This window comes from Heterocephalus glaber, unplaced genomic scaffold (assembly GCF_053883595.1).
Source record: "Heterocephalus glaber isolate CG9 unplaced genomic scaffold, H.glaber_assembly_v1.0 deba00001608, whole genome shotgun sequence".
NCBI lineage: Eukaryota > Metazoa > Chordata > Mammalia > Rodentia > Bathyergidae > Heterocephalus > Heterocephalus glaber.
The window spans coordinates 32805566-32826812 of record NW_028258379.1 but is presented as its reverse complement, the minus strand read 5'-3'; the positions used below and the strand labels follow the sequence as shown (position 1 = coordinate 32826812).

The following is a 21247-nucleotide window of genomic DNA, read 5'->3' as shown; positions in this document are numbered from 1 at the left end:
CCTGCAAACATGAGGCTCCAGGTTTGACCCCAGAACCACAGGAAAAAAGTATACAAAATAGTCTTAAGTATAATTCAATCATCCTAGACATCACAGACTTGTTTTGCTGGAAAAAATGAAAAAGTTACTCAAGTCTTATGTACCTAAATAATAAATTAACTTTATCTATTATTATTCCTTGATATTTGGATGAATATAATTAGAACATAATGAAGCAAGAAAAACTGACCCTAAAACTGTTAAAGATTACAGGTAAGAATTTACTAAGTGGTCAGACATGGTGGCACATGCCTGTATTCCTAGCATTTGGTTAGGCCATTGAGGCAGGAGAACTCTGAATAATAACTAGAATTTAAAAACAGCAGGAAGACTGTCATAAATTCAAGGTCAGCCTGGGCTACATAGTGAATTCAATGCCAGCCTGAACTATGTAGCGAAACCTGTCTCAAAATAATAACAGCCCTTTGAAAGTGGTCAATACCTAGTCAGAAAGTCTAAGAAAGAACATAAAGGACAGATTCTTTTCATGGAGCTGAACTTGTAACATATCAAGAATTGTCAAGGGCCATATTTTCTAATACATGAATATGGAACAAAAGGAAAGAATAACTGCTCATAAAGGAGAGCAGTGGTTTATGGTGGAGCAGCTTCAACTACTTGGGAGGTTGAGGCAGAAGGATCACAAGTTTGATGCAAGCCTGTGCAACTTAGTGAAAACGGCCTCAAAATAAAAGTTAAAAATGAAGAGCACAGAAAGGTTGGGGATGAATCTCAGTGGTACAGTATTTGCCTAGCATGCCCAAGGGCCCTGGTTCCACCTATATCTGGAAAAACAAAACAAAAAGCAGCACTGAAAAGAGCAAAAATGAGCAAAATAGACTCCTGATGGCCTCCAGTTTTAGCTGCAGTTCCTTCCTAAAGTCTAGCTACATACCCATTCTTGAGAGGCTATGAGATACTTAAAACCTCAAAATATTCAATTCTGGGCAGAAGATTTAGCTCAGTGGTTTTGCTGCCTGCTGTGCAAGCACAAGGTCCTGAGTTGGATCCCCAGTACCAAAAAAAAAAATTCAATTCTGCTTAACCACTGGTACACTACCGGAGTCCACTGAAACCAGTTTTAGTTTCTTTGTTAAGCAATCCTTACTATTTACAAGGATAGAAATTTATGGCTTTTCTTTTTTCTTGAAGGTCTTCCAACAGAGAAGGCTTGTCTATTCTTTTTGATAGAATAAAACTCATTCTCAAGCCAGGTGTGGTGGTGCACATCTGTAATTCCAGCATTTGGGAAGCTGAGGCAGGAGGATTTCTGGCCACCCTGGGCCACAAAGTGAGTTCAAGGCCAGCAAGACCCTGTCTAAAAAAAAAAAAAAAAAAATGCTAAGGAGCTCAGTGGCAGAGGATTTGCCTACCATGTAAGAAGCCCTGAGTTAATCCCAATCATCACCTGCAAAAAAAAACAAAACCCAAAAAAAACCCCAAACCACTTAGAAGATAAATGTAACGCAAAGAGACAAAAAGTAGTATTCCATACAGTTATGGTGAAAGTGTAGAAGCAAAATTTCAGAAGAGTCTTCAGATGGCAATATCTTACTTTTCTCAAACTCAGGAATTGATGAGTAAACAATGTATTTCTAAGAACATAAAGGAAATATGATTTCCACATCAATTAGTCATTCAACAAGAAAATATTTTATTCTATAAAATTTTGACAAAGCCCCGACCATCCCATTTTGCTAAGAGAGTAATGTCACAGTTCTTTCATTATATATGACACTTATACACCAACATTTACATGGTAAGACTGAAGATTCATGTATACACGAAGGTGACTGGAAGGAAACAGATGACATAGAAATGAAAAAAGTTCAATAGAATAATCATTCTAATTGGTATCTATAAACCTAAGAAAAATGGTTTGTAATTATGGAGCAAAGATGATAGCCATTTTCTCAAACAAAATCATTAGTGGTCAAAGTTCTCAAAAGTATCAGTATTAAAAAAAACACACAAATCAAGAAAAACTAGAAGCAATGATAACCAAAAATCTATTAGGAAGGTAACTAAAATCTGGAATCAGTATTTACAAGATAAATATATTCTCATTCATGCATAAGATTCACAAATATACAGTATATGTTTGTTTTTGAGATGGGGTCTTAGTATGTTGCCTACTCTGGCCTAGAACTCCTGGGTTCAAACAATCCTCCTGCCCCAGGCTCCTGAGTAACTGGACTATAGGCCTCCCTCACTACATCCAGCTTTACGTATGTTTTCAATCAGAAAACTACAGAATAAAATTTGGATTTGCTATATTTAAATTATTAAAATTTTAATAAAAAATTCACCATCACTTTATTCACACCTGTAATTTATAAAATGACAATTTAAAAACATTTTTAAAATCCATTGGATCAAGATGGTAAATGACATGACTATTTTTGCCATACAGAGAATTAAGTTAGGCTGCTTGCTGTTACTTGTTTCTAAAGAATTCTAACTAATTAGGTCAGCTACAGATATTAACATCTGTAAGCAAATCTAATTTCCTCTGGAAAACTCATTGCCCATCTTTACTAAAACTTTCTAAATAAATAATATAGCTATATTATCGCCTCATTCTTTTATAGCACTGAGTCTTGAATAGGGATCTACTGTGCAGTCACATAAAGGGTTAGGTGCAGTGATGGCAAGCCTTTTAGAGCTTTCAATGATAACAAACAGCTGGCCATCGCATGTGAGACATAGGTTTGCCACCACTGGTTAGGGCCTGAAGTCAATACATGAGGCAAGAATTACCTAGTTAAAATTACCTTAGAAAACAAAACCTTTGTTTTCTTCCAATATTTGAGTATGAGTAGCTCAAGGTACTTTGGATAAGCACCAAATGAGGAAGCTGGCTTACATTTAGGGATATATTTTAGCAAAAATAATTATTTCTAAACACTGGAATCATACTTGCCATACTCCAGTGATTACATTGTAAAAGCCATTTAAAAAACTGAGATCAATAGGACAGAAGATTTCTTGCTCCCTTTTCAAATGGAATACAAAGAATACAAAGCAGACATTCACTGAGCAGGTTAACATTATTTACTTTATTTCCCTGAATGCACACTAAAGAATTCACCTAAGTTAATGCCACCACACACACTTCAGCTGTTTAGCTTTTCTGGGTAGCTCTGTACCAATGAGTGCTTCCTCAAGGATTTCCTACTTCAGTCTTACAAAGAGAGAAACTATCAAGTTCATCTGTCACTAGGGTACCTACCTTATTAGGTAATTACTGCCAACATCTCTTAAGTACCACCAAACTGCTTTCTTCTAATGTAGAATGCTAATATAGTTCCTCTTGAGAGGTCCCTCCACTTTCAAATTCCACAATCTCCCTGAATATTCTGACCAAAGTCCAACCATGCTCAGTAAATATTTTCTTACATAGAGGGGAGAATACGCTTACCACAGTCCTCGAAGAGTACTAACATTAAGTGTTCTCTCAATGTTCTTATTCCAAGCTAAACAGATGAGTGTCATTAGTCCTTTATAATACCTCCCCTTTTGAAACACATTCAGTTTCTTCAGGACTTTCCTTTGAATGCTTTCCAAGATTTCCTCAGTTCTTTTAAGCAATATGCTTTAGTCAGTATGCCTAAAACTAGTCACAACTAGACATTAAAAATGAATGAAATAGTAAAAATTAACTTGTTATTCCTATCGTATTTGCTATTCTTATACTCTTAACTTCTTTGTATCCAAATGTTATTTTTTATGTTAGGAAACTTAAAAGTATATTAAACAATTCCATTCTTCATATATACTTTTTGCAATTTAGCACACTGTAAGAACATAGTAAATCATAATGATAAATTTTTGCCACTATTACGCCTACATTTGGCATCTTCTTACTTCCAGTATGTAGAAATAGAGACAGGAATATAAAAAAATAGCGAACTGTAATGATATGTAAATATATTTTTCATCTAAGGGAGGCTTCCTTTAAAAGCTCAAAAAAAAACCCTTGGGGGGCGGGGGGGAGTAGGGAAAAGGAAAGAAGGGAATGCAATTAATATGAGAAAATGGAAAAATAGGAACAAAATCTTTGTAAATAGGGAGGAATGGAGGGGTTGAAGGGAGGGCTGGGCAAGGGTGAAAAATAAGAACCAAGAGAGATTATGTAAAGGTGCAAATTTCCAATGACGAATGTCATTATAGTGTATATCTAAAATGTACCAATGATTAGAATGAATAATCAATAATGCAAAATAGGAAAAGGTCCAAAGGGATAGGGGTAGTGGGAGGGGCAGGGGAAAGGAAAGAAGGGAAAGGAAAAATGATGAGAAATGGAAAAAATGGAAATAAAGTCTTTGTAAATAGGGAAGGGTGGAGGGGGTGAAGGGAGGGCTAGGAATGGGGAAAAAATAAGAACCAAGATGCATCATGTAAAGGTACAATTCCCAATGAGAAATGTAATTCTGTTGTATAGCTACAATGTACCAATAAAAGATTTTAACAACAACAACAAAATAAAACCTCGGGGGCCGGGGATTTCGCTCAGTGGTTCCGGCACTTGCCTTGCAAGCACAAGGTCCCGAGTTTGATCCTCGGTACCAAAAAAAAACCACAAAAAACCCTAGGATAAATAGAAAAAGATGAAAATAGTAAGCAGTACATTTAAAAAGATAGGCCTAAACAGGGCATAGTAGCATACACCTGTAATCCCACCAGTTCAGGAGGCTGAGGCAAGAGAATTAAAAGTTCGAAGCCAATTATTAAGAAATCAACCAATAACAAATGCTAGTGAAGCTGCGGGGAAAAGAAACCTTGCTCCACTGTTGGTGGGAGGGTAGACTGGTGCAACCACTGTGGAGATTCCTCAAAAAACTAAAACTAGAGGTTCCATTTGTCCCAGCTATTCCCCTTCTTAGTATCTTCCCAAAAGAGTTTAAAGCATCATACCACAGCGATATTATGCACACCCATGTTTATAGCAGCACAGTTTGTAACAGCTAAAACTTGTAAACAGCCCAAATGCCCATCAACTGATGAATGGATAAAGAAGATATGGGTTCCTTATACAGTGGAGTACTACTCTGCCATAAAGAATAAACTTGAGACATTTCTCAGTAAATGGATGCATCTTGAGACCATACTGTTAAGTGAAATAAATCAGACACACATGTTTAAATATCACATTATTTCTCTGGTGCAAGGGACCAAAGGGAAAATAAGGACCAAGATGTATAACAGATATTGGGAAATGGGAAGAAAATGTTCAAATGGGAAGGGGAATGGGGTACAGGGGGAGAATAGAAGGAAAAAAATATAAACAAAGCTTTTGTAAATAAGGAGGAAAAGAGGAGTTGAAGGGAAGGGAGAGGATTGGAGAAAAAAGAACCAAGATGTACTATATACAGGTAAAATTCCCTATGATGAATGTGATCATTATGTATATCTAAAATGTACCAATAAAATTTTTTTTTTTTGGTACCAGGGATCCAAATCGGGACCTTGCGCTTGTGAGGTAGGCGCCAGAACCACTGAGCTAAATCCCTGGCCCTAATTTTTTAAAAAAACTGGAAAAAAATCCACAGAAGTTCAAAGCCCACCTGTATAACTTAGTCAGACTTTATCTCAAATTCAAAAATAAAGAAGGCACGAGGATGTAGCTCACTGCAAAGGTTCTAGGTTCAATGCCCATTACCACAAAAAGTTTTTTTTAAAAAAGAGAAAACTGAGTTTGAATAATTTTCATGGTTTCAAAGAAAAATAAATCTAACTTGGATAGCTGTCTTTAATTTTCCTTACCTCTGATTTTAAGACTGCATAGATGGCTTCAATTTCCTTTCTTCCAGAATTAGATAAATCTGTTACAAAAGAAACAGCGTATATTAACTATTTGATGAACACTATATGAATAAGCAGGCTTTTTTTAGTGAGGGTGGGCAGTGCTAGGGATTAAACTCAAGGGTTGTGGATGCAAGGCAAACACTCTACCACTGAGCTATTCCTCCCAGGCCCAAACAGGCATTTTAAAATGAATATATTTCACTGAATTTAAATAGAATAGGCTGATAGGAAATTTATGTCCTCTGTCTTTACTCTTTGGTGGTGTTTATTGAAATTTTTCTTGTAGAAAATTGGAGATTTTTATAAATTTCACTTTTAGCTTATGCTGTAACTTTAGATGAAATTTGTTTAACTGGGGCTTAGGGCCTTATTTCTAACCTCCATTATTCAACATTATCCAATAATGAATGACCTATAAGCAAAGAAGAAAAACAAAACACATGAAGAGAACACTTATTTAAAACAACACACATGCCATTCATGAAACATGGGGATGAGCTTGATCTGGTTCTGTAATTTTCATTTAAAAGCAGTGAGCACCCAACAAGGCTAAACCAGCACATTGTTCCTGTCAGGAATCATCATCCCCATGGCAGACAGGGGAGGTGCTGCTATTTTAATCTTTATTTTTCATTAATCAAAGCACTTTAATATTATAAAAATACTTCTCTTAACTAAAGTTTAATTTAAAAAAAATGCAAGCAGCATAGTTGTAAATTACAGTGACAAACACTCTTCTTGTTTTGAAAATCACCAAGTAGGGGTGCTTCTGCAACTGCTTGCACATCTTGCTTGAAACTCTGAAACAGCTCTAATTGCTACTCTGAAGAGGACTAAGTATAGTCTAACCTGTTCAGGAGAGCAGTTGGTAAAAGCAGCAACTGTTTCAAGGAGGATCTTAAAAGTGTATGCAGAGCCCCTCCCCACACTCTCTCCCTCTCCCTCTACATATGAATGATATAGATACAGAACTTTTTTTTTTCCGGTACCTGGAATTGAACTCAGTACCTTGCTCTTGCCAGGCAGGGGCACCAACACTGAGCTAATTCCCTGGCCCACAAATAAATAACTTTATAGAGATATATGGCCTGGGCTTTTTAAGTAAAGGGGAGATATGGCAGCCAAGAAACTGACTTTCTCAGTGAAGGAAAAAAAACCACCTACCATTTTTTAATGGTTACTATTTGCTAGGCACGGATCTAGGCATTTTACATTCACTGTTTCATTCGATGCTTTCAAACTCACAATTGAAACAATTAGTCCTTTAACAGAAAAGGAAACTGTACCTTTTGGAGGCTAATTATTTAATAATTTGCCAAAGATCCCAAACTTGTAACGCACAGAAATGGAGTTCAAACCATATCTGTCTAATTTAAAAGCTCAAGGTTTCAACCTTGATGAAATCAGTATGGTGTCTGGTAGAATAGCAACCTTCTGATATTGTAAATATGGATGATTTCCAAGTTGTACCAATTGTGATATTTTGAAATTGTTTTCTGGTGCATTACATTGTTGGGACAAAGCAGACCTTCTAAATAAATTTTCAAATGAATAAATGAATACTATTCAAGTTTTAAATAATTTATAAAACCAATAAAATAGGTATGAAGCAAATCCGACTGTAATACAAAGGGAACAGAATAGCAGATATCCAATCACCAACTCACACAAATTTTACTGAGCATCTATTATGTGCTGAGGAAGACGCTACACACTGGTAATATAAGGAGCAATAAATATATGGTCTCCACCTGCATCAAGGAAAACGATGAATTATAGCTCAGTTTAGCAAGTGTTGTCAAGGAGAGAGCCACACCCCTCTGTTAGCAACTCAGGTCACTGGCTGTCTACTCACTCCATGGTAGTTACAGTCCCTCACAGGTGAGTAGGGTTGTACAGGAAAATTGTTTCTGGGAAAAGAAGGGGTAAGAAAGAAGTAGAGAAAGAAAGGCTTCCCCTGCAGAGGTTTGGGTTGTGTGGGTACCAAAGTTCTGAATGGCAGGAGTTCTTGCACAGGTGTGTATATGAAGGTGTGTAGACATGGCAGTTGGTACAGCAAGTATAAAAGATAGGTGAAGCCAGATGGGAAGGTCCCTGGTCTTCCAAAACTAAGACATTTGGATTTTTTCCTGTAAGTAATAGGTCAAGAAACTTTTAAGCATATTTGTTTTTAGAAAAGTAACTAGCAGTACAAAAGAAAATAGACTGGAACGGGAAAAGGACACAAAAGAGAAACTGTCCCTGAAAGAGATGATAAAGCTCTGAACTCAAAAAGGAGTAATCACCGCTGAGCATAGTGGTGCACACCTGTTATCCCAGCATTTGGGAGGCTGAGACAGGGGAATTGCTATGAGTTTGAGGCCAGCCTGAACTACAAAGTGAGACACTGTCTCAAAAAACAACAAAAATAAAACAAAAACAGAAAAAAGAAGGAAGAGAAATACAGGAAGAAACAATCCCAACATACGATGAACAAGACTTAGCAACCAATTAGATGAAAATGAAAGAGAAAAGACAAAGATGTCTAGTTTAGGAAGTTGGGTACTTAGCAAAATCATGGAGCCAGGTGTGGTGGCACAAGCCTACAATCCCAGCACTCTAGGAGGCTGAGGCAGGAAGATCACAAGTTTGAGCCTACTCTGGGCAACTTGGTAATTTAGTGAGACTCTGTCTCAAAAAAAAGAGAAAGAAAAGATGGGGGTGGGCAGAGATGTAGATCAGTGTTAAGGCCTTAGGTTCAATCCCCATTAGTAGAAAGAAGGAAGAAAAGAGGGGATGAGGAAAGAGAAGAGTGGGAAGACATGGAACGAGGGAGGAGAGAGAGAGAGACAGAGAGAGAGAGAGAAAAGAAAAAGGATATGGGAGCACCTCTGGTCAGAATAAGCAAATGAATCCCACCCTACACCTGCCAGACAGACAGGCTGCAGGCTGTAATTTCTGGTTTGAGGTGAGCAGGACAGACAGCTGCTTTCTCCTATCCAGGACACAGAGAAACGTGTCTTTTCCCCGCAGGGATCAGTCCTTCCCTGCCTCTGCCTGCCCTAGAGATGCTATGAGGGTTCCTGGACTTGCATTCTCACCCCAAACCTGTCCCCTCAGATGCACCCATCACCCAAGGGGCCTCCGCACAGTCACATGAGTTCTGGGGGCTCCCCAGTCTTCCTCCTTCCAAACAGACACCACACTGAAATCCTAAATGTAAGCACTTTCTGTCAAACCATTTTCCTCTACTTCCAACAAATAAATACGAAGGCTCGAGTGGTGCCTCACATTTGTATCACTCAGGAAGCTGAGGCAGGAGGATTGCACGTCTGAGTCCAGCCTGGGCTACATAGTGAGTCCCAGGCCAGCCTGGACAACAGAGAAATAAAAAGAAAAGCTCAATTAAACCATGATCAGGGGTCTAGGTGTGTAGCTCAGTGGTAGAGTGTATGCTTAGCGTGCCTGAGACCCTGGGTTCCACTCCCAGTGTCCCCATCTCATTAGCTCAAAACCCTAATTTATTAATTTATAAGGAAAGAGTCCATCAAAGGAATTGCTCTCATCCAAAGTCCAGCTCCTCATACTCCTCTGAAATTGAAATTTCACAACTCTTTTGATCCAAACCCTACTTGCTGAAAGAAATGTCAAGAAATCAAAACAGTAATTAACTTAATCATTGATTATCACGTAACTGTAGATCAAAAGTCAACAGTAAAACATATTATTTTTAAAAATGAATGTGCTGGGTAGCGCACACCTTTAATCCCACACTGACAGGATAAAGCAGGAGGTTGGAGAGTTTGATGCCAAGTGAGTTCTAAGCCAGCCTGGACTACAGAGATAAAAAACAAAACAAACCTCAAATCATGACAAAAAAAGGGGGGATCCGAGGGGTGTAACTTAGTGGTAGGGTGAATGTTTAGCATGCATGAATCCCCAGCACCCCCATCCCATTAAACCAGAATGCTAATTTATAAGGAAAAAAAAAAAAGCTGTCAAAGGAACTGCTCTCATCTAAAACTCCAGCCCATTATCTCCCATGTAGGCAGACCTTGATTGAAATTGAAATTTAACAACTCTTTTGATCCAGACCCCTTTCAGCCAGTGCTGAAGGAAATGTCAAGAAGAGTAGTAATTAACTTAACCATTGATGATCATGTAACTCTAGGTGAAAATTCAATAGCAAAACAAAAAGACTTCAAAAATGAGTATGTCAGGTGTGGTGGCCTACACCTGGAATCCTAGCGCCCTGAGATGCTGAGGAAGGAGGACTTCGAGTGACCCTAACCTGGGCAACTAAGCAAATCCTCAGAGTACAAAAACAAAAAAATTGAAAGGGTAAGGAATGTAGTTCAGTGTCAAGGTCTTCGGCTCAATCTTCAGCACCACCAAAACAACGGGGCCGGGGATTTAGCTCAGTGGTTCCCCCGCCTGCTGCGCAAGCTCAAGAACCCGAGTTCGATCCCCGGTACCAAAAAAAAACCAAAACCAAAACCAAAACAAAACGTGAAGGGTGCTGAGGATACCCAAAGATAGGGTGTCTTCCCTATCCTACTGTTAAAATATGTGAGAAATTTTCAGCTGGAAAGTTGCAACGTGTCGTCACAAGGTACAAACTAAAATAATTGATGTTATTGATTAAATAATTGATAAATTATTAATAATATATTGGAGATATTAGGGGCAAGGGTTACCAAATGTTTTTATTGTGAGCTATTTCGATCGTTACAAAACTAGAAGAAATCAAACAGTAACTATTTGTCTTGATTGTTTTAACTCTGTCAAAGTAGAGGAAAATGATCAAAAATCAGATCTGCTCCCCAAACTAAGGGCAAAATTAAAGTGTGGGGATGGACAGATCAAGCAAAAGGAAATTCTACTCAACAGTTTCGGTCTACTTTGAGATAAATGTCTCCAAAGAGAGGAAGCAGAACTGTTCCCCAGGACCCTGTAGCCTTTCATCACGGAAAACTAGTCGAGGAGGCAAAAGGAGTGTAAAGGGAAAGCTCAAAGTCAGTGCTGGGTCACCTGGTGTCTCCTGGTGCGTGGAAATGGGAAGCAAATGGGAGTCCCTAGGGTCCCAAGAACCCCCCCACACACACACACACCGCCAGCTGTTACCTTCCACTTCCTCGGTGCCCTCCATCAGCATATCCTTGGTGAAGTTTGAAATCTGGCCAGTGAGGGAAGCCAGGCTGCCCCCAACTTGACCCAGTGACTGGCCCAAGCCGGACCCGAAGCCCCCGAGCCAGGACGACATCTCTGCGGGTTTCGTGAACAATTTGGCCCGCTCGACTGTCCTGAGCCGCTGCGGAATGAGTCCCGATTAACGAGCTCCGGTTTGGAACCACAACGCGGGTCTACCAGAAACGCAGAGGCCCGACCCCGAGCTTTACCAGGGACTCGCCTCTAGTGATACAGTCACACCCCAGGGACTTCTGCTCATTCTCACGACTTCCTGCCCACTTGGATGGCCACTTCTCCCTCAGTTTTAGTGACTTTCCTCAGTTCCGAAGGCTGTTCCTGCCAACTCGACGCTCGCCGCCATGACACCAGCTTTAAAAGCGGTAGCGGATCATAGAGAAGTACCGCGGCGGGATAGAAGTGCCCTGCGAAGCTGTCAGATCTGTCGTTGGCGCAAAGGAGGTTGGGATCGGGAGGACCGAAGGCTGCGGTCGGCCCTCGTCACCTGCTGGATTCTCCACGTCACCTGCTGGATTTGGCCGCGGGAGGTGTACCCGGAAGAACCGTTGCACTCGCGGCCCTGGGTTCCCAGGGAGACCCGACCTTTGGTGACAGCTTCCTGAAGCCGGCATGCCCCGGGAGCCCTGCGGACCGTCATTGAGTTGTTGAAACTGAGTGTTTTAATCCAGGCTGCGCTCGCGAGGACAGCGGTGCAAGACTTGGCCAGGTCGTTTCATTGCGCGGGAAGGGACTTCAGAGACCCCACATTACTGTGGCCATTTCTCTGCGGGGCTACGCTTGCGAGGCACTGTACAATAGTAGGAACTGAGGCTTCAAAGCTGTAAAGGACGGGTTACAAGTTGAAGTGTCCGGGCAAGAAACGCAGTGTTTCATGATTACCATCTGGTGGCTTTCCAACCCACAATTGAAACTTTGCCTACTTTAATACGATGAGCCTTATTTCTGAAGCAGGTGGGCCCATCCTGGGACTAAATGACTTATTAAAGGCCAGCAGGTTGGTTTAATGCAGAATTTCTGTTCTGATGTAAACCCTCCTATTAGCTGGGCGTGGTGGCGCAAGCCTGTAATCCTAGCAGTCTTGGAGGCTGAGGCAGGAAGCCTGAGCAATTTGGGAAGGCCCTATATCAACCTTCAAAACAAACAACAAAAAAACTCCACTCCTGGGCCGGAGATTTAGCTCAGTGGTGCCACCGCCTGCCTCGCAAGCCCAAGGTCCTGAGTTTGATCCCCGGTACCCAAAAAAAAAAGGGGGAGAGAAAGAAAAAAGAAAAAACTCCACTCCTATCACATCGGTGGCACAAGTTGTGCCACTGCCCACACCTCCCTCATCCCACACACTGGCTTTCAGTACACCAGTGTCCTGCTTGTCTGCGGTCCCTCCTAAAGGAAGAAAGGTTGTCACGTATTTCAAGCAAATGGTGCAGTGCTGCATGGACACCCAGAACCTCCCCAAGGAGATTACCACGTTTTTGTTTTGAAAAAGAGCCAATAGGTTCGCAGTTTTTTCAGCATAGCACTAGATACGCGGACATCTTTACTTTGGATTTTATTGACAGGATTGGCTATAGCAGATTGCCCTGTTAGTGAACCCGACAAATGGGAATGCTTCCAAATATTTGGAATCTCATAACACCAGGCAATAATAGTTCTCCCTGAAATCCGAGTGGTTTTAAAATAAAATTTGTATCTTATTCTGGAAGTGCTAATTAAATGCTTTCAGTGAATTTACGGGAAAGACATTATAGTCCAAGAATTAGTTGTACAGTCTTTGGAACCTGCCTGGGTAGGTCCGTTATTAGCTATATGACCTTCGGTAGGTTTCTTTACCTCTGTGTGCAACCGTTTGTGATTTATAAAAATGGAGAATGAAAGGCCGGGGATTTAGCTCAGTGGTTCCACCACCTGCCTCAAAAGCTCAAGGTCCCCAGTTCGATCCCCGGTAAAAAAAAAAAAAAAAAAAAAAAAAAAATGGAGAATGATTTTTTTTTAAATGGAGAATGATAGGATCGGGACTGTAGCTCAGTGGTGCCGCGCCTACCTGGCAAGCCAGAGGTCCTGAGTTCTATCCCCTCCACATACACACCACAAAAAATATATATATAATAATAATAATAATGGTACTCACTGGGGTTTAGGCAATATTTCTAAGAACTTGAATCAGTGTCCAGGACATAATGATTTCTATTTAAGTGTTTTCAAAGTTTTTAAATGTGCCATGCAAATAATCAGTAAATTATTAATGTGTATGCTATTAATCTGGGCACTGGGAATACAGCAGGAAGAAAAAAACCACTAAGGCCCTTGGCCTCATGAAGCCTGAATCCTACTGGGAAGCCACAGATAATAAAATGTAATAAATGTTAGGTGTTAATGACTTTGTGGGGTGGGGAATAAAGCAGGGTAAGGATGATATGGGAAGGACGTGGGAAGAGGAGATACTTGTAATGTAGACTCACAGAGTAATCAGAAAAGAGCTCATTGATAAAGTAATCTTTGAACAGAGACTTGAAAGAAAAAAGAGATTCATGGATATGGGACAGAGCAGTCCAGGTGGTAAGAAACAACTGATACAAAGGTCCTAGGGCAGGAGAACACTTGTCAAGTTAAGAGGATTTGCAGGAAACCAATGATGACTAGAAAAGAGTGGGCTGGGGAGAGATGTAAGCAACTCATCTCTGGGAGAGGAATCTTGGGAGAGAACTGTGGGAATCAATGATGGCAGTCCAGTGTTTAAGAGTCCTCACAGCAGGGGATGGCCAATGAAGTCTAGAGGGAGGGACAGCAAAAAGACAAAAAGAAAAGAGGCAAAGAATGTCACAAACTGCTGGGAGGTGGGAAGCCTGAAGTTGTGTTCTTGTGTGAATATCAGAGTATTTATACAGAACTTGATAGCATAATCTACAGCAGACTCAGGTTATATGTTTATCCTATGGGACCACTGTGTATGTCAGGGGTGGTGAACCTATGGCATGCATGGTGCAACAGGCTGTTTGTATCACTGAAAGCTCTAAAAGCTTCGCCATCATTGGTATACTTGGTTCATTACTGAAACATTACGTGGCTCATGACTACTGTTTGGATTCTGGTGTTCGGAATTGGATAAAATGAGGAAAATGCCACTCTTAAAAAGCCAGGGCTGGGCACTGTGGTACACACTGTGGGAGGCTGGGGCAAGAGGATCACAAATTCAAGCCCAGCCTGAGCAAACATAGCAACTTTATAAGACCTTGTCTGAAAATACAAAAATAAATGTTTAAAGGGCTGGGGGTGTACCTCAGTGTAAATGCCCTGGGTTCAAGCCCCAGTCCTGCAAATCACAACACAACACAGTAAGTTACTGGTAGGGAATGGTGGCACATGCCTGTAAACTCAGCACTCAGGAAGCTGTGGCCAGCCTGTTACACAGTGAGACCATCTCAAAAATATAAAAAGTTACTCATGTGGTTTTGGCCTTCAAGGTTAAAATAACTGAGCAAACATTTATAAATCAGATTTCAAAAAGAATGTGGAATCCTTGGCTTTGGCAGAAGTACCAGCGAACTCCCAGCCAGCTACATCCATCATTTAGCAGGTTGAGAGCACCCCCAGACAGAGCTGCTCTAACCTACTGCTTCAGGTCAGATTCAGAAGGGCTGAGCGTGGCCTAAACCTGCTTTTCAGAAGTGCTCTTGGGTCCTACAGATGTGGCTAGCCTCACATCCTTGGAACAAGCTGGCTATGAATTAACACACACCAATAAAACAGGAAATACAAAAGCAAACATTCTCTTTATTTAATAGTCTTTGATATTTAAAATACAACTCATTGAACATCCACATCAACAACAGAATCCTCAGTGCTCAACAGTGCTTTGGAAGCCCAGCTTTTGGAGGACAAGACAGGAAGGCCTGTGTGTGGATTAACAGCAAGGACTCTACAGGAGAGGGCACACACCAAAGGGCTGCAGGGTTGGGTCCTGAGCAAACAGCACTGCCACAGTGCACTTATATCATGGCCAAAAGACAACGGCTTTTCTTTCACATGTGTTTTTGTATGTGAATTTCAAAAATTTATACAGAACAACAGTAATTTTTTAAAAGTTACTCCTAGTAGTCCAGTGTTGTAGAAATTAGATAATCACAGTCCAAATTTGTTTTTCTCTTTCAAAAAGAAAAAAAAAAGCATTAAAAAATCCCAGGAAACATTCACCTTTGGACTATGCAAAAGATAACAGAGTGCTTCCTAAACAAATCAGGAATCTCCACATACATTTTGCTAATGCTTCCCACTGCTTTGTCTATGTATCCAGTCTAAAAAGAATATTAATATGCTATTATTAAACATGCCAGTTGCCATATATTTAAAAATTATATTAGTATTCTTAAAATTTGGTAAAAATTTGTTTTGGAAAAAACAAAAACAGTAAAAGAATTCTTCAAACTAATCGAAATTCAAGAACTAACCATGTCACTATCTTTTCATTCATGAAAGAACACATATAAGACTTCAAAAAGTACAAAGCGTGTTGATTTCTTTAGCAAAAGATGCTAGTTATAAAGGGACTAGGAATGAGGGCTTTTATTCTGAAAAAATTATTTACATTGCTGAAACAATTAGTTGATCCAATCTGTTTCTTCTTCTTAAGGTCACTATATCACTATCTCCATACGTGTTAGGTCTCAAATATAACAATTCATTTTGAAAACATTGGTGGCCTAAGGCCTCTCCAACTGCACATAAAGCTGGTTTTTTTGGTTGTTTTGGTGGTGCTAGGCAAGAACTCTTACAACTGAACTATACCCTCATTTGACAGATAAAGTTTTTAATAGGAGGTCTCAATATTACTGAATCCTAATAACTTAAAACATCAAGATTTTTCAATTTATGACTTTTAAATTACTGTATTTTGATTATGCACTGAAATCAATCTTTGGATTTCCAGTCTAGTGGGCCAGTGTTAAGAATTTAGTAACTCTTGACACCAGCATGATTTTTAAAAAATATCAAACATATATTTAAAATGTGACTTCAGCTCTGACTAGAATAAAATTCATTTTGTCAACGATATTAAATGAAACAATATAGACTACTGGTAGTTTTTGCCTATAATAATACTAAACTAGTTTTGAGCTTTCTTCTTTAACTTTGGCATTATGAATAAAGCCTTAATTAAGAAAAATCAAGTTTTTTTTTTTAAAAAGCACCTTCTTAAACAAAATGTTCGGTGAATTGTAAATTATTTGGCCAAGACCTTAGAATATTAGTTTACCTGCAGCAACCACTTCAAACAATTTACATTACTGAAATATCTGTATGTTAATTACTATAAAAAAGTACATTGACTATTTCCCATCAGAGGTTAACTCTGAAATTTTAAAACATAAATAACTACTTATTAAATCCATGATACCTAAAAATATGAAAGTGGTATTTCCAAAGTTTGCTTAAACTTTACTTGTAACACTAGCATCACCACTGTACATATTTTATTCTGGTAATACAAATTATACATTAGAAAAATGATACCATTAGTTTAAATATTAAACATTAAAGTCTTCCCAATTGGTAAAGCAAAATGGAAATCTTTATAAAGTTTTTAGCAGGAGAGTTATTGTGAATTTACTTCTTCCTTTCTTACAGGTAGTTTACAGTAAAGGGTAGTTTCTGACATATGAATTATAGCTTTGTAAAACCTAAACTTTTTAATAGTAAGGTTATAAGCATTGGCATCTTTTCATACTGGCTAATCAAGAAAGAAATGGAGTGACCCCAGAACTTGGAAGGCTGAGGAAGAAGATCACTGTGAGTCTGAGGCCAGCCTGTGCTACACACTGAGGTCTAAGTCAGGCTGAACTACACGGCAAGAGCCCCTCTCAAAAAAAAAAAAAAAAGAAAAGAAAAAAAGGGAATATAAATGTTCAGATAAATTTAAGCCAATCCAAACAAGATGGTGATTCTGAATCTGTCTGCCAAATATAACAATTTCACAACAAAGTAAAACACATTCAAACATATCCAGTGTGTGCTCAGCTCTGCTTTAAAAAGTCCCTAACCTATGAAGGTCAACATGCTATATTTTCTTAAGTACTTTAGCCAGGGTGTGTAATATATGAACTTTATAAACTCTACAGTTAAAACTTTAAATGCATACTGGTTTTATTTTTCTATTAGGTAGTTCATCAATTCAAGTGCATGAAAAGTTTAATGTAATTATTCAATAGGAAAAGGTAAAGGCCAAATACTCATGGAAAATATGACCAGGACATTGGGGATAACTGCATAAATATTCAGTCTTAAAATATTCAGCTTTGTAAATCTTGAGGGAGTATTCCTGAACTCTCAAAGGATATCCCTATAATTCTTCTGAAACATTTTCAATTGTTAAAACTTTAGATTTTAAAATAAAACTAATTTTGTATAAGAGACATTTTAGAAAACTAATTGGCACAAAATAATGACTCCAAATATCTGTCGTAGGGGCAGGCATGGTAGCCCACGACTCTAATCCTAGCGCTCTGAAGGCTAAGGCAGGAGGATCGCTGTGAGTTCAAGGCCAACCTGGGGTACATAGTGAGTTCAAGGACAGCCTGAACTACATAGCAAGACCCTGTGTCAAAAAAAAAAACCTCTATCCAAGCAAAAGGTATTTCATAATCATAAATAAAAAATACTTTAATCTTTTTTCAGTTAACAATAAATCCTAGATCCAAACTTTCCCTGATAAAATGTGTGTAACTACAAAGCAGTAGGGTAACACACTATACTTTACTTTTCTTAAATTGTTGCTTGAAATTTCTTCTTGAAGTTTAGCTTATGAATAAGGCAACATTCAAAAGGGCTTCAAAAGGGGATGAGGAACAGGGAACAGAAGCTAAATGGCCCATTTCAGAAACAGATGGTTAATCACCAAAATCATACTACTAGTATATTGACCAAACAAGAAACTCTGTGCATCTCAGTTAAAGAATGTTTATCAAAACTAAGGACTTTCTTATTTACAGACCCAATAATTACTGTGACTTCTATAAATCTTAAGCTATTTAAACATGATGCAACTGTCAAATAACAGTGTACATTTAAATATATTTTCATTATTACATTATTTTCACGTTTCAGATCACCATCCCTGGCAAGTTATACCTATTAGAAAATGTGAAGTAGAAGTCTACAATCCATGACTCCACTATAAATAGAACACAAAGCTCTAGTCACAAAAGAACAAAAATAAAATGAAACTGCTATTAAAGTTAAAGGCCAAATTGCATTATCATACATTCATGGTGGGTATATATGTTAAGTCTTCTAGCAGAAGGAAATCTGCTTGCATACTATGCTTCCCCTACTTTTATCAACTGGAGAAGGAAATAATAAGGCAGGAAAAAAGGGCTACAACAAAGCTGTAAAGTTGTGACATAATTGAAAAGACATTCATAAAGCATCTGGGAAAACAAATGCTTATACATTTTTTTAAAATGCTCATTTATTCTCAAAAATTTGTGCAGAGCTGATTTTAGAATTTAGGAATGCACCAAAGTCATGAAATAATGATCCCACTGTACAAGGCTTAAGAAAAGCAAAACCTCAGAAAAGGTTATCACTTTTTCAAAGGAATTGTAGAAAAATAATGAAAACCAGGTAACAAAGAAATTGTGATCAAAGAAAACATCACCATGCATGGCATATGTAGTGGGTGGGAGGGGGGAGGTTTATCCTTCTAGAATCACTATTATTATCAAGACAAGAGACACTTTCCTGAAAGGTTAATTTGGTTAGTGAGAATTAAAACCAATTATTAGATGTTGAAAGTGTGCAAAATTACTTATAACAGAAGAAAAAAAGAAAACCATATGGACAAGTTCCATGGCAAGAGCTAATTAGGTGGTCTGCAAAAAGAGCCAAGAAAGATGCCCTAATTTTAGACACATTAGATATTGCACCCTCAGAAAAGAAAAACCAAAGTTTAGAAGACTATTTAAATTTCTTTAATTGCTGAATGCCTCTTTGGTGGATCATTATTTATTCCTACAATTGACACATTTTCTACTTTCTCATTTTGTTTGCAAGCCACCTAAACATTTCCTCTGATGAACAATGTTCTCTTTGATACATTACCAAAATGGACCCTATGCTGTAATCACAAAGGACAGTGTTGGAAAGTATGAATATGTAAATGATTTTAAAAGATATTATTTTTTCCCTTCTGTTTTCAAATTATTTGTAACAGTTTCTAAAGACATGGTCACAGCTGCCTGAAGCATGTCTTCTTCACTCATAGAATCACCTGTTGGGAAATAAAACACATACATTTTTTAGAAATTTCTGGAAAACTCTGTCATCAAAAAGTAAAATCTTAGGACTGGGGATTTAGCTCACTGCCTGCCTCACAAGCGCAAGGTCCTGAGTTCAATCCCCAGTACCCCAAAGAATAAAAAAAATAAAAATAAAAAAGGTAAACTCCTCTTAGGAAACACATTTCTATTTGAACATTAGTTTCCTTTTTTTGATTTTTTAAATTCATATAAAGTAAAATTTACCCTTTTATAGTTTTATAATCTTTCACATATGCAGAGTTGTGTAACCAATACCACCAAGACACACTCTGGAAAAAAATATCCCAGGAACCATTGATAATGTTCTCTGTTGTATAGTTCTGCCTTTTCCTGCAAGTCCTAAAATGGAATCACACAGTAATAAGTATGTAGCCTTTTGTATATGACTTCTTTCACTCAGCAAAATGCATCTGAGATTGTGTTTATTAACAATTTATACTTTTTAGAAAAAATATTTAGTTTGAAATAATTGTCAATTCACAGGAAGTTCCAAAGATAGAGGGTTTCTTTTGGCCCAATTTCACCCAAATCTACATCTATTTAACCCAACAGTTACATTTTATGTAACTAAAGCTCAAAAGCAAATCCATACATTAATACTGGTGCACAATGTTGTGTGTGGACTTAGATGGTATTTTATCAGCATGAGGATTCATATAACTAACGCCACAATTAAGATACAGAGCTGAAGGCCTAGTGAAGGGTGGTTCAGTGGTAGGGCACCTGGTTAGCATGGAAGAGTGTGGTCCCCAGCACTGCAAAAACAAATAAACAAACAAACAAACACAGGACATACAACTTACAGAACCACAAAGATCTCCCTCCTACTCTTGCATCAGCCACACCACTCTCTTCCACTTTTTCTAATTGCTAGCAACTACTTATTCTTCTCTATCACTACACATTTGTTATTTTCAGAATGTTACACTAACAGTTTAAGACCTTTTCTAACTTGAGCATGATGTCCCTGCAATGTATCCAAGTTGCTCCATGTATTAACAATTTGGGGTTGTTTTTTGAACCCTCAGAGTAGCATCCCATGATGTACTATACTTTATAGTTTAACCATTTGGCTACAGCAGGACATCTCAGTTGTTCATAGTCGTTACTACGAACATTTTCATTTCTCTAGGGTAAACACCCAGGAATGTAAATGCTGGGTCATATGGTGTATGTTCAATTTTTTTAAAGAAACAGCCAACATTTTTTTTCAAAATGACTATACTAGTTCAAATGAAATGTAGAGCTGGCATGGTGGTGCACGCCTGTGGTCCCAGCAACTCAGCAGGCTGAGCTACAAAAAGCAGCCTGGGTAACATAACAAGGGCTCATCTCAAAAAAATAAAATAGCAATGTAGAAAGTTTACCTCCCTCATTTACAACAGAACTGCCTTCAATATTTCCTACATATACACTGAAAACCAAACCAATGTTGTAATTCTAGCTTTAACCACCAAGCATAATTTAGAAAATTCAAGAGGAGAAAGTCTATTGTGTTTACCCATATTTTATTCTTTCTATTGTTCCTTCTTCCTTCTGTATATATCAAAATTATTTCTTTTATCATTTCTGTTTAAAGAACTTCCTTTAGCCGTTCTTTCAGGATAGGTCTGCTGGAGACCAATTCTCTTAAATTTCCCTTCATTCCTGAAGGATATTTCCTTAGATATGTAATTTTAGGTTTAGGCCCTTTCAGCACTTGAAAAATATTGTTCACTTCCTTCTGTATTCCACAATTTCTCATGAGAAATCAGCTATCATTCAAATTGCTGTAGGGAAGGTTATTTGTTGCTGATTTTAAGACTGATGAGCCTGGGTGTGGATTTCTTTAGATTTTTCCTATTTGAAATTCACTCAGCTTCTTCAATTTGTACATTTCTATCTTTTGTCAAATTTTCAATGAT

General features: G+C 38.3%; 2 protein-coding genes across 8 annotated transcripts in view; both read right to left on the bottom strand.

Annotated features, from left to right (window-relative positions):
• Positions 1-11569, bottom strand: part of Trip11 (thyroid hormone receptor interactor 11) — an 80575-nt gene extending 69006 nt beyond the window's left edge. For 3 of the 4 annotated variants that reach the window (XM_087195507.1, XM_004837014.4, XM_087195508.1), the window contains exons 1-2: positions 10951-11569; positions 5806-5864 (exon numbers count right to left, since the gene is read on the bottom strand). In XM_087195507.1, coding sequence (XP_087051633.1) covers positions 5806-5864; positions 10951-11089 — 198 coding nt within the window. In that variant the 5' untranslated portion in view covers positions 11090-11569. The remainder of the gene's footprint in view (positions 1-5805; positions 5865-10950) is intronic. The other variant, XM_087195509.1, reaches the window with a different exon arrangement.
• Positions 11570-14782: 3213 nt separating this feature from the next.
• The window catches only part of Atxn3 (ataxin 3), a 40298-nt gene continuing 33833 nt past the window's right edge, over positions 14783-21247 (bottom strand). For 2 of the 4 annotated variants that reach the window (XM_004837016.3, XM_087195512.1), the window contains exon 11: positions 14783-19294. In XM_004837016.3, the coding sequence (XP_004837073.1) occupies positions 19200-19294 (95 nt within the window). In that variant the 3' untranslated portion in view covers positions 14783-19199. The remainder of the gene's footprint in view (positions 19295-21247) is intronic. The other 2 variants (XM_087195511.1, XM_087195510.1) reach the window with 1 other exon arrangement.